The following is a 14,275-nucleotide window of genomic DNA, read 5'->3' as shown; positions in this document are numbered from 1 at the left end:
AGGCTTGGGTAGTTCGTGCCTTGTGACCAAGTGCATAGTCCTGCTGGAAAGTTACGGTATATTATTAAAAAGTGTATTGCTGAACGGCTTCACAACATGATCCAAGATACACTTTGGCTGAAGTTTTCACTCCTTTTTCACCAAACCACCACTGACACAGGATGATGACCACGTTGTACCTTTCTGTCCACTTAAGCAGCTTCTTTAGAGCTCTGAGCGTACACTTTATTATTTTGCTTATTGTTAGTGTTCTTCAATCGTGAATAACCTTTCATCGGTAGAGAGGATATTTCTGTGCCTTTCATCTGCGTATCGCGACAGAAGCCGTTTTTATCGATCCACTCTCTTTAGCTGTAAATATTGATTTAGAACATATCCTATCGACGATAAGCACAAAATAAAAAATAAAACTACTGAATAATACATAAACATTTAATTTATTGAAAGTGAATAATTTTGTACAAAATTCACGTTATTGTGTTATGTTTCATTATGAAATTCAAACGCATCTCTGAACACAGCTTTTTCGTATGGATATTCAACAAATCACTTCAAGTGCGGTCACGGTTCATCAACCATTCCCAACAGACACGGGAGATAAATGTATTCAATCTCATTGTACTAAAATATTATTTGTACTGAAATCAAAGCTTATCCCTTATTTATCTATTAGGACCGATCTCTCGGCACGCCCTCTACAACTACTCAAGGAAGACAATTTGGGCTACCACAACACTGATGACACGGGTTGCTTTTTGTTTAATGTCTTAGCAGAGAGACGAGCATGCGGCCATTTGATGGGCACCGTCGCTCGTGGACATCAGCAAAGTCTACCTGCCTGTTGCTGAGGACTCTGTGGGTGACACCAAGATATGACCTTTAAATGGCATTATGCATCGCTAGGTCAGTTCCCAACATTTATGTTGAGGCTAATGTGGAATATGCATTCCGACTCTGTATCCACCGAGCTAAGTCTTCAAACGAGGCTCAGGAGTTCGAGATAGGTCACATCCCAACGACTGGTCCGCTTGCTCAACTACTATCCGAGACAATAAACCAAAAAAAGTTACTTTAATGTTAAAAACCAGTTTTTGCTCTTAAGTAACTATACATTAAAGATCACACGCGTAGTTTGCTGATCATGACGTCATCATTATTACATCACATTATACGTTATTATGCTAAATCTGATCCAAAAATTATCGTACATTCGTTACATGCGATTACAATTTGATAGATGCTGCAATACCCTCATGGACAGATCAGACCGAGACTTAAGCTGTTTTAATTTCGTTGGGACACATATTTATAAAAAAACGAATGTGTTCATTGAAGATTCTCTTAGAGCATCTTCTAAGGCGCAGCAGTGGACAGTTTTTAATTATTTAAATGGGTGAACGAGCTGACGATCGAAACGGTGTAAAGTGGGTACTAGAGCCCAGACATCATAACGGGAATGCCTCACCCACCTTGAGACATGAGGTCGCAGTTCCAACTGTCACCTGTGTCGCCAACATCCAAATATATCAAGTTCAGAGTACCTATGCTATCAGACCCCAGCACCCTGTGAGGTTCTCCACAAGATTGTCAGCAAAACTTCCATAAGTAGTGAGTAAACTTTAGAAATATTACACACACTCCTTTACTACATAACTGTGATTAGGAAATATTTTCAAACGATTTAACTATAAAAACACAATCCAGACATTACAGACTGCATCTTATTTACATCAAACTATATTCACAACAGAGTGAACGATCTAGCATCATGAATATCAAACTAGTTAATACAAAAAGCATACATAAATAAAAATTAAAAAAACAAAATTTAATGAATATATTTATTAATTACATTCACACTCATTGTCCTCTGTACCGTTAGAGGATTCATTCCATACAGTTCCACGGATAAATCCTTCGAATATACCTTTAGGATTACAGTCAAAGGCCAATGATGTCAAGTACCTAAACATAATCTTACATTATATTATATTATAATCCTTAACAAAATAGTCTTCACTATTAAACATCACTGGACCTGTGGAAAAAAACAATAATTATATTTACAAAGACAATATTTTAGTCAAAGAGCATGTAAGATTGATTTGATTCTCAACCATGATGATTTAATTAAAGTTCTTTTTTACCAGAATAATGAACAACTTGAGACATGAAATAAAAAAGGGTGCTTGTACTTATGTACGCGCGTAAGATGTTATACTTTATTTTTATTAAATTTATTTCTTTTTTTTTTAATATTAAATAATTAATAATAAATATTTAACGTTAATAATTTAATAATATTTAGTATGAATTATATTAAATAATAATTTTGTCATTTATATTACTAAAAAATGAATGCTAATAACACTTTTTTTTACGAGTGTACATGCGCGAAAGTTCACCTGCGGCTATATTCAGATCGCCAAGTTACGTCGGTCGTATTGTAATGAGCGATTTAGTGGGCAACTTCATTCTGTTAATTTTTGTCACGGTGCGCGCGCATCGTAATATTTCACTCTCATAAATTTTTACTTTTACTACAATTATTTTGACGCGCCTAAAGAAGTATAACTTCAAAAACCTCAATATATTGTTCAAACCGTAATGCTTGGGCAGGATTTTTTTTAATGCCATTGTAGGCAAACGAGGATACGGCCCACTTGACAGTAAGTGGTTACCGTCGCTCATCACCGTCCCAGAAACACAGCCAAGTCGCTATCTACCGTCAGAACGGTGGTGCCTACCCGTGAAAATTCATTTACTTCTTACACATTACCATCAGCACTCCCAGTAATGTGGTGCTAACAAATTGATATTACATGACAAGTTACTAAGGTGTCCAACAGCACTCAGTGTAATATATCATCAGCCAGTGTGTAGCTGGAATGGTTCCTTAGCCCACTAGTGAATAGGTAGGGTCAAACTTAACCAGTCAGCTGACGCGGGTCAACGACCTTTACTACACTGGTTTACAAATATAAACATCATTACATTTGATAAATCAATATCTGTTCTTTCTTACACCCTCTAAGATAAAATATATTTTGACTAATGCCAGACCGTTTGGTGAGCCCGCCCGGGTAGGTACCACCATCATGATTATTTCTGACGTGAAGCGGTACTATGGTTTGAAAGGTGGGGCAGCCGCTGTACTGTATAATGTCTCAACGTAAGTGGCAGGGTTTCCATTGTTGACTATGGGCTTCGGAAACTAAGTGCACCATGAGCTCGTCCACTCAGCTAACCAATAAAAGAATGTCAATAAAACAGCTCTCCCGATCCATTAATCGTGCTTTTAGGTACCACAAGCACTGGTTACCGTCCTCGTCGAACCCGTCGCTTGCGACGAAGGACTCGACGAGTAAATTAACCCACAGACACAGCCCACTGAGTTTCTGGCCGATCTTCTCAATGGGTCGCGTTTCCGATCCGATGGTAGATTCTGCGAAGCACTGCTCTTGCTAGGGTCAGTGTTATCATCACTCCATTTGAGCCCCGTGAGCCCATCTACTAGTTAAGGTTACGCTGAAATATCCTCTCAATCTATCAGTTTAGGTAGGGAAAAAAAAAGAGCTCACGTCGGATCAGTCGCGCCGCTTCTTGTTGTGGTGGTCGTGTCGGTCGTGGTGGTCGCGCTTCCTCGACGACTTGTCGGCTCTCTTCGCCTCGCTCAAGAACCGATCCAGACCGAACGGATCGAAGTCAGCCTCCGACTGGTTGCTGCGAGACTGCAAAATACATTTATAATGGTGGTAGGAACTCTTGTGAGTCCGCACGGGTAGGTACCATCACCCTGCCCATTTCTGCAGTGAAGCAGTAATGCGTTTCGGTTTGAAGGGCGGGGTAGCCGTTGTAACTATACTTGAGACCTTAGAACTTATATCTCAAGGTGGTCGCGCATTTACGTTGTAGATGTCTATGGGCTCCAGTCACCTTAACGCCAGGTGGGCTGTGAGCTCGTCCACATATTTAAGCAATAAAAAAAAAAATTAAAAAAAACAGCTATGAAAAATAAGCTACAGCATTGAGAAAATTAATTTAAAAACAACTCTGGTAGTTTGTGTGTGTCAGCGTTGGTAAGAGGGATTGGATTTATACTGAAGCAATACTGTAATTCATCGTTTCCCAAAGTGTGCGATAACGCCCCCTCGTGGGCGCTGTAGTAGTTTTTCTCGCTTTAGTAGTTTTTAAAGTAGGTGAAAAAATAGGGGCGCTATAAAATAATTTATTCTCAAAGAGGACAGTGGACAAAAAAAAGTTTGGTAGCCACTGCTGTAATTATAAAGTTTGTTGATATTTTTATTAAATCATCGTTGATCACTAATGCTTATCTAGGATTTAAGTGATTATCTTACTGAGATCTCATGGTCTACTGCACAGGAAAAATAGGCAGGACATTGCTATCTACTCATAGGAGATTACAGCAAACCAATGTCCCAATGCCTTCATCATCAAAAACAATAGTAGACATGTCCCGACTTCAACATATTGAGACTGTTCTTCACCCATATAAAAACATCAGGCACGGTAACCATTATAAACCCTTTTCCTAATTCAATCACAACTGTTCATATTAAGCCCATGGGAACTCACGGATTCGTCTCTGCTTGGAGCATCCTTCTCAAACTGCACCGGTCCAGAGCGGGTGTTGGAGCTGCTGGTGCCGGCGAACTCTTTGTCCGCCACGAATCTGTCAACAAACATGACATCTCATATCATATGCCACTGACACTACACAATGTCCATCTCAAACATCTATGTAATACAACAGATTTGCCAGTTTTAATTTTTTTATTGGATTATCGGTCTATCCGGTGTTATATCAATAAAAAAAATTTAATAAAAATCACGCCACGTTAACTGGTCCCGTGCTAAGTTCGTAAAGAGCTTGTGCTACAGGTACCAGATAACGGAAATAAATGTAAGATTTTTATTATACACGTACATATATTTAATATACATCCATAACCCTGGAAAAGACATTTATATTTATCATACAAATATCTTCCCTTGGCGGGATTCGAACCCGCGACCGCCTTGTGTAGTGACCATGTCACTTACCACTACACCAAACGGCCGTTAAATATCAATAGACATTGGAATGCACAATGTTTCACTGCAGAACTGGGTAAGATTGTATGCAGCTGCCTTGTCTATAGACAAGGCATCCTAAAATCAGTCCCATTCGCGGGGAGAGCAGGAATCATTTGAAAATAATAATGGAGAAGGCACTGCTATCAAGACATACATGGTTGTCTGAGTACTAAAAATATAGAGTAATAAAGTAGGAGTAATAAAAAAACCATCCTAACTGAAATGATAAGATTGTTTTAGCTTTTTAAATAAATATTTTAAACGCAGTCTGATTTTATATTTCATTTAAATTAGTTTTTTTCCTACGTTTTTGATTATTATTATATTTTAATCTCACAACTGAGACAAATAACACTTCGCATTTTAGAATCCGTTCAGGGCCGGATTTAGGTGAGAGCAACCGGGGCCCCCACAATAGACTTTGGAAAAAAAATCTTTCCAATTCCGACAAGTAAACACTAGTAAATCTTTTCTTCTCCTTCGACATTGCTTTTTTCGTTGTTTTACTTGACGTTAACACTAAAATTTTGGGGCTAGGGAGGCCTCCGCTCCTCCTAAGCCCTGAGGCCTCCAGAACTCTAAATCCGACCCAAAATCCGTAAAAAGGCTTGTGGCGCATGCCAACCAAGCACATATACCCACACATATTCAGTGCACACAATTTTCGGGAATATTAAATTAAGAGTTTCCCTGCGGTCAGGGTCACCTGCGCGTGTTGGCGACGGCCTCGAGGTCCCCGTAGGAGTCCCGGTCGGCGTGCCGGCTGGGCCTGTAGATGTGCGCCCCGACGTTGTCCTGGTTCCGCCACGGCTTGTCGTACACGTTGTACGCGTCGTCCTCTCCGTAACCTTGTTTAAATAAATTTAAGGTTGAATTTCGTGTGGCAAAAAGTATACCCGTTACTATGTTTTTTTTTCATGTTCACCAGGTGAGCCGTGAGAACGTTCACTAGTTCATAAGTAATAAATAAAAAAACATGCGTATTTGATATGACTTTTTTTGTCCCAGATGAGTAGGAGTGGTCCAACTAGATGCCGACCATCGACCTTGAGACATGAGGTCGATGTCTCAATAGCATTGCGTCTGTCCTAACCTTTAAACAGGCATGCATGACTGCTTTACTGATTCCACCGTCCACGTTACGATCACCCATCTAAGCAATATAAAAAGAAGAAAAAAAAAGGGTTGTGTTGAGATGATGGTTAATAGAGGAGAATGGAATAGAATAAAAATTTTTTTATTGCTCTTGTAGGCAGACGAGCATACGGCCCACCTGATGGTGAGTGGTTACCGTCGCCCATGGAGGTCAGCAATGCCAGGGGCAGAGCCAAGCCGCTGCCTACCGAACATTCGCTACGCCGACCCCACCTGGGGGGATGTGGTGGAGACAAAGAAGAAGACAAACTGTGAGGCCTCTAGCCTTACCGCTGTCAATTCCCTTGCTGTTGTTGAAGAGTCGCTGGTCGAACATGGCCTCGCCGCCCTGGTTGGTCTTGGCCGGCAGCCCCAGCGCGATCTGCTCCGAGATGTCGCGTTCCCGCTCTTTCGCGAATTTGGACCTGGAATTAACGATATATAATAGTTTAAAAAAAAAACTAACAAAATACGCGTTTATAGAAAATCCAACCAAAAAAATAGAAAATAAATTTTAATAAATTTCAATTAAAAATAGAGTAAGAAAAAAATATTTTATTATAAAAAAAAAGAATCTTAAGATTTTTTTAAATTATGCATAAAATATACATTAAATGAATAAAAAAATATGACACCACCATACCATGTATTTGACACACACAGGCATGCATACTATTTGTTTATTGTCAAACTTTTATTGCTTATAATCTGTGGTCAAATTGAGAACAGATTAAATATTGTTTGTATTTATTAATATTTGTCTATAGTGTAGTCTTGGCGAAATCTGTGATTATAGTATAATAAATAGTCTTTGATAATAGAACCTTAATAATATTCAAACTTAAATTAATTATAGTCGAATTTCGACTACTGCGGGACCACTAGTTCCTATAACGAGACAAGCTGTCCCGATCTACAATACTAAATCAATCTCAATTACTCATATACGAGAACTATGAAGAAAAACACACTCACCTTTTGTCCGGTGCTGCTCGAGCCATGTTTCTTTCGCGTTGCCTCTCTTTGTGCCTCTCAGCCCTCAGCTTGTCCCTCTCCGCCACACTGAGACCGCTCTCATCTATCTCGGGCTGTTCCACATCCTCTTCTGGTGCCCGAATACCTAATTAATATATAGGTAATATTATGTTCCAAGGATTCTTGTAATTGCTTATCAACTTTTAAATAGTCTTACCATCATCACTAGATATTATGTGATGATTTAAGTCACTCATACAAGTCACTTAAAGTGCAATTAATCAAAAGAATATATTGTACTGGGTCAAATGTGATTGAATAGTATTTAATGAAATGGCATTAACACTGTCAAAATTAGTCTACTCTTATAGAATACTAATATTTACAAAAGTGATATAAAAAGATAATCTAAGAACACATTTGTCCGGGCACTTCATTACTGGTGGTAGGACCTCTTGTGAGTCCGCATGGGTAGGTACCACCAAGCTGCCTATTTCTGCTGTGAAGCAGTAATGCGTTTCGGTTTGAAGGGTGGGACAACCGTTGTACTGTAGAAGAGACCTTACAACTCATATCTCAAGGTAGGTGGCGGCATTTACATTGTAGATATCTATGGGCTCCGGTAGCCACTTCACACCAGGTGGGCCGTGAGCTCGTCCATCCACATCACTATAGTATAAAACAAAGTCGCTTTCTCTGTCCCAATATCCATATGTATGCTTGAATCTTTAAAACTACGCAACGGATTTTGATGCGGTTTTTTTTAATAGATAGAGTGATTGAAGAGGAAGGTTTATATGTATAATAACATCCATTAAATAGTGGAGAAATCAATAATAAATTACAGTTCCCTAGGTAAAGCAAGGGTGGGTCGCTAGTAAGCAATAAAAAAAAGAGGAATTACTCACCAGCCCTGTGGTCCCTGGCTCTTTGCGCCAACATCCTTAAATGTTCTTCCTTCTTCTCTTTCTCCCTTTGCGCCAATCTCCTCTCAAGCTGAGCCCTGGCTTCCACGGCCTCCCTTGCCTTCCTGTCGGCTATGTACAGTGCTTCAGCCAGCTTGGAGAAGTTCTCGTTGATGTGGACTTGTTGCAGACCACGGCCGTCGGCCGCGAGACGCTTGTCCAGCGGGATCGTGTATCCTGTGGAAGGAGAAGGGGAGATAATACTGAAAAATTATGTTCATAAAAAATAGTCAACTTTAGCATGCATCTATACTAATATTATAAAGAGGAAAGATTTGTTTGTTTGTTTGTATTGAATAGGCTCTGAAACTACTGAACCGATTTGAAAAAATCTTTCACTGTTTGGAAGCTACACTATTACATAGCTTATAATATTTTTTGAAAAAATTGGGGATCCTTACTAAAACTCCAATAATGTAACTCAAGGTGTATAACAATTACCTAAAATATTCTTTACATCGCGTGCCCTGCGAAAACTATTGATGATAGAATAAAATAATGTACTACGACTTTTTATAACACATTATTATTTACAAGAAGTGTCGCGACAGCATATGTCTAACTATTATAGTTATGCCGCAATAAGTGTTCTTTTATTTAAAGAAATAAAACAACGTCGCCGTCACGAGCGGAGGCGGAGCGGGCAGCTAGTACAAAATAAACTCAGTACCAGTCACAGTTTCCTCATCAGGTTTGAGCCCCGTGAGCTCACCTACTAGTTAAGGCGACGCTGATATAGCCTCTGAAGACTATCAGCTTAGGAAGAAAAAAAAAAGAAATCACAGTTTCCTTTTTTAAAAAGAACTCCTGGATCCACCCCATGACAAGTACCTTTAGCGTTCTTCCAGTGCGAGACGCAGGGCGGCACCTTCCAGTCCCTCTGCTGGCGCACGGACACGCGGCGCGGGGGGGAGTGCAGCACGGGCGCGGGGGGCGAGGGCGCGGCGCGGGGGATCTTGCGGTTGATCTGGAAGCGCGGCGGCTCCATGGGGTCCGACTGAGCTTCCACCATCCTGAAGCACAACAGTTAAAAACTATTTAAACACATTAAGAACAATTTTTTTTTTTCGTTCTCTTTTGTATTATTGTCTCGTAGCGATCTGTTTTAGTTAACAATGAGCTATTCCTTTAGGTGATTTTAATATTAATAGTGATATTAACAGAGTCAGATGTCCTGTGACATCTTCATCTTTTATTGTGAGATTTAATTTCTATTCTGTAAGGTCGGTATACTGTGCCTCCTTAATCTAGTAAACTGCACTGCTCCTGTGCCCCTAGGTCTGACATCAATTTATTTACATGTGGTGATAACCTTACTTGGTATTTTTTGCTGTAAGCTACTATTTCTTCTTCCACTGAGGGAATATTTAGGTCCATTTGTATGATCTTGTTGCTTATGTAACGCGGTATTCTTAGCATTGTTTTGAATTTGTTAAGAAATTATTAAGAACCATTTTTATGGTCAAAGGGTTTTATGTACCCGGGGATCAGAACACAGGGTATTTAACACTAATCATACCAACATTTACTGGTACCTATTTCTACCATATTGGGTAGATAACAGTATACGACAAGTATTACTTAAAATAAACTGAATCGCACTGGAGACATTTTCAGACTACCACTATATTTATCAAAGGTCTTTAAATGATTTAAAATAAACTAAAATTTACCTGATAACTCGCTGTTTCGCTCCAGAGTTATAAGAGCCACCTTGTTGCGCTGGAGTGTACCGAATATATTGAGCAGGCGCCTAAAAAACAATAGTGGACTATCAGATTTTTAATAAAACGTGTAAATTTTGGCTATTGAAAAGAAAAACAATGGATGTGATGGAGTTGATGAAAAATTTTGGAGCACAATGATTTTAAACACAGGTCAGTTATTATACAACACAATTGAATCTACAACTATGAGGTTGGCGATGTGGTGAGCCGGTTTTCGCTGTTGTTACTATATGCAGATGCACACTTATCTGATTGGAAGTCATCACTATTGTGCATGGACATCAGTAATACCAGGGGCATAGCTAGCAATAAGTAAGATTGACTATGTGCTTCTCACCCTACCAATGTCAAAAAAAAAAGACTGCTTTTGCATTCACATTATTAGTTTAAGAAGGTCATATCAGAGCTCAAAAACACTAAGCAGGCTGCTTCACAGTTTGAAGCCTTAAAAATAGTATAAAAACTAACTAACAGCTTTGGGTGCAGCTTTCACTGGCATCGCCGCTGATATTTTGGCATTGGTCAATTTCTCGAGTGCGAGTTTAGTCTTCTCGGTGATATCTTGAATGTCGTCCTCGTCTGGTTTCTGCAGTGTTGGGTCATCTTCGGCTAGCACTTCAGACGGTAATAAGTCTGTCAATTTTGAATATATTATCTGCGAAAGAAATATAAATTATTTTTTTATAACTGTGCTTCAAGAATATATTTAATATTTTAACTGTCCAAAATAACAACTATCTTACTCATTAATGTAGTATAAAAGAAGTTAATAGAATGAAATTATGTAGAGAAACAAACGTTTTTATTTTTTCCTACCTAAGCTGATAGATAGCCTTGAGAGGCTATGTCAGCGTAACCCTAACTAGTAGGTGAGCTCACGGGGCTCAAACCGGAGTGTTGCTAACACTGACCCCTAGCAAGAGCAGTGCTTCGCAGAATCTACCACCGGATCGGAAACGCGACCCACTGAGAAGATCCCGCAAGAAACTCAGTGGGCTGTGTCTGTGGGTTAATTCGCTCCTCGAGCCCTTAGTCACAAGCGACGGGTTCGACGAGGGCGGTGACCGGTGCTTGTGGTGCCTAAAAGCACCGTTAAGGATCGGGAGGATCCGTAATGACGTGCTTTGGGCGACAAACAATAGTAAGAGAAACAAATAAAAGAAAAACTAACATTAAACAAACAGCGATTTCAAACTTTTTGCATACATACAAATTCCATAAAGCAACCAACCATCTAAAAAGCATAACAACACCTGTTGGTTGGAAAAATTTCCAATAATACTTTCCTAGAGATGGTTTCAGGAAATGCTCAAACTATGTTACTGCTTATTTCTCAATTAATATTATTTAATGTTAAGTTATCGATCCATTTAGATGACTGGTTATATGATACAAAATTGAAATCTGTGCAGAAATAATTATGGTACCATAATATTTGTTCATTCAACTAAACAGGCGCCTTTTCCAACAATGACATCAATGGTCACATTTAAATTATTCTACACAGACATATTATTTACAGTCAAAAACTTTTAAAATAAATAAAGATTCAGAGATTTTTAACAGACTTCACAGAACTTGTTAGATGTTTTAAATTATTTCTCTAATCAGCCTATTATGTGTTTACATATCTAAGTGTTTAGTAATCAAGGACTTCAACAATAATATCTATTGTGTTCTCATTCACCATGTCAAATAATTAACTGATCACCTTGTCAGCGCTGTGTCCTTGTCTGGCAATCGCAGAATATTTGACTCTCCCAGACTCATCCAGCTGGACAGCAAGAGCGTTTGAAGTACTCTCCTTGCCTCGCATTCCCATACCAAGCGGGTACTGTGCCACATGGATCTCTGGGAATGCTCCGCCATCTAAAACATACAAGCTTTGAAGCAATACTGCGTATATAATTAATTTTAGGTGTAATTTGAAAGTACAGTAAGACCCTGACATAATGCTGACTCGTTCAGTGGGATTTCAGTTTAACTCTCTTTTATTTGAATTGTAAGATTTGCCTGAAGAAGACCTGAAATTGCACACGGCACTAGGCTTCCCGATATCAGAATAAATTATTCTGTGTTTTTCCTATCCTGCAGTGTTATCCAACATATTTTTATCATTTCAAACATTTGTTGGTGTTATTGTAAGTACAAATTTATATGATACAATGATTGATAAAGTGACAAATATTTTTATTTTAAGTTTTTATCATGGGTGTTAACAAAAACACAAAAATAAAGCAACAAGAAAAACTATTTCCCTAGAAACTAGATGCAAGCTAATAGAAGATTAGATACTGGTGAATGTCAATCTGAAATTGGTGCTGCATTAAATTTGGCAACGACAACAATAAGGAATCTGGCAATTTTTCCAATGAACGTACTTAGCAAATGTTCACAAGTGATTTCCACTGTGAAGGAATAACATCACATAATAATAATCAAATCCACAAAATTATAATGCGTAATTACTGGTGGTATTACGTATTGTGAGTCTGCACGGGGATGTATCACCACCCTGCCTATTTACACTATAAAGCATTAATGAGTTTCAGTTTGAAAGGTGGGGCAGCCGTAGTTAAAGATGAGACCTTAGAACACAAATCTGAGGGTGGGTGGTGGCATTTACGATGTAGATGTCTATAGGCTCCAGTAACCACTTAACATCACGTGGGCTGTTAGCACATCCAACCACCTGGCAAAATAAAGGCAGAAAATTGGCAATACAGAAGAAACTGTATGAACTGAAATACAACATAAACATACAGACTATATTCATTTATTGTTTCTATATTTGTAAGAAATAGATTATTGTTTTATAGGAGAAAGATAGACAGAAAATTGGTGAGGTATTTAATGTTATATACCTCACCAATTTTCTATCTAACCTAACCCCATTATTTACATTATGAGATTATGTTTAATGCTGTTTCATATTAAACTCTACTTTGATGGAATGTATATTATCACTCATTAAGCAAGTTCTTACTGTAAATATATTATTACAATTTACATTTATTTCATTACACAAGCTTGTATACACCTGTATCCCAAGCCATCACAATAGTTACTAAGCTATGTATTTTATTATTAAGATTATATTATTAGGCTATGTAGTTTTATGTCACAAAAACCACTTTAATTATAATAACCTGGTTTTTTATGTAAGAATGACATTCAGAATTACTGAAAGATCTAGTTCGGTATCCAGATTCCAACACCCTGCGGCATACCGTCTCTCAATTCACATGAAAGCCACAGCTACTGATTAATATCTGGTTAAGCACAGGTCAGAGGTAAACATGCTATTGTATGCATAGAATCAATGATGACACTCTTTTTCTGACTTCAAATAAAAAACCTAGTTTTTGACTTGATTCTCACTTCGGGGGTTATTCCCGTCTCTCAATTCATATGAAAGCCACAACTACTGATTAATATCTGGATAAGCACACGTCAGAAGTAAACATGCTATTGTATGAATAGAATCGATGATGATACTCTTTTTCCGACTTCAAATAAAAACCTACTTTTTGACTTGATTCTCACTTCGGGGGTTATTCACTTTTTTATCTACAAAATTTAACAGACCTGCAAAATCTTCGTCTCTTCGAGGTACCCATCCTTTCCTCTCACCGTAAGGTGGCACACTGGTCTGGGACACTACAAGAGCACTCCCGACACGTTTAGCCTTCAACTCATCATCTCTATCCCACACTTGCTGACTAGGGGCAGGCAACAAGCTAAAAATGAAACGTGAACCACGGTCAGTTTGTCAATACGTAAACGTATGAAATTATTTATTTACAATAGTTAATTTAACTAGTAGCTTTAATCAGTTATTATTTAATTTCGGCGTTTATTGTATATTCAATTTCAAGTATTTAAGTTGATTGTTTTCATTTAAAACACACCTCGACAACGACGCCATTTTTATGTCTGAATCTGAAATACCGTAGACATTTCACTAATTTGACATTGTTCATTTATTTTGACATTTGATTTATTTCTCTGTACGATTCGTCCAATGGATAGTAAAGAGAACTATCCTTCAATCTGATCTTTTGTTATAAAGTCGTATGTCTGAAAAATGGAATGGAATTGTTTTTATGTAATCTAATTTTGTGATAAAATGAATGAAAGACAATTTGAGTTTGATTTTTTCTTCCGCAGAGATTGTAAACTAATGCTGAGGGGGTCTTTTCAAATAACACAAGACGTATTATGTAAATCAAGGTACACTGTCAGCAAGGTAGACATCCGAACCAACTTTTGTTATTTAATTTCGCCTATACATTAAATAGTACCATTGTTGTTGATCATTGAACGGTTTTTTTGTTATCAATCCTGAAGGAATTCGCAATAAAAATTCATAGTTCT

The 14,275-nt window shown here is 38.2% G+C and overlaps 1 protein-coding gene across 2 annotated transcripts; it reads right to left on the bottom strand.

Annotated features, from left to right (window-relative positions):
* Positions 1-418: 418 nt before the first annotated feature.
* On the bottom strand, positions 419-13,951 carry LOC101741945 (puff-specific protein Bx42). 2 transcript variants are annotated; one of them, XM_004923701.5, is made up of 13 exons: positions 13,810-13,951; positions 13,487-13,638; positions 11,610-11,767; positions 10,371-10,553; positions 9,845-9,924; positions 9,003-9,184; positions 8,115-8,348; positions 7,207-7,351; positions 6,523-6,656; positions 5,804-5,945; positions 4,597-4,693; positions 3,582-3,731; positions 419-2,038 (listed from the first exon to the last, which is right to left on the bottom strand). In XM_004923701.5, the coding sequence occupies exons 1-12, from the start codon at positions 13,824-13,826 to the stop codon at positions 3,588-3,590; spliced, it is 1,668 nt and encodes a 555-aa protein (XP_004923758.2). In that variant the 5' UTR covers positions 13,827-13,951; the 3' UTR covers positions 419-2,038; positions 3,582-3,587. The 2 variants fall into 2 exon arrangements, with proteins under 2 accessions (XP_004923758.2, XP_062531633.1); XM_062675649.1 differs by having other exon boundaries at positions 419-3,731; positions 13,810-13,859.
* Between the last annotated feature and the right edge of the window lie 324 nt (positions 13,952-14,275).

Source organism: Bombyx mori, chromosome 24 (genome assembly GCF_030269925.1).
Source record: "Bombyx mori chromosome 24, ASM3026992v2".
Lineage (NCBI taxonomy): Eukaryota > Metazoa > Arthropoda > Insecta > Lepidoptera > Bombycidae > Bombyx > Bombyx mori.
Note: the sequence above shows the minus strand (reverse complement) of the source record. Positions and strands in the feature narration are given on the sequence as shown.

What these genes read in the sequence shown, in the direction of transcription:
- LOC101741945 (XM_004923701.5), bottom strand. An exon ending in GCACTGGAAGAACGCTAAAG is followed by an intron (nt 8,349 to 9,002) that starts GTACTTGTCATG and finishes CTCCTTCCACAG; the next exon opens with GATACACGATCCCGCTGGAC. An exon ending in AGCCAGGGACCACAGGGCTG is followed by an intron (nt 7,352 to 8,114) that starts GTGAGTAATTCC and finishes TATATTAATTAG; the next exon opens with GTATTCGGGCACCAGAAGAG.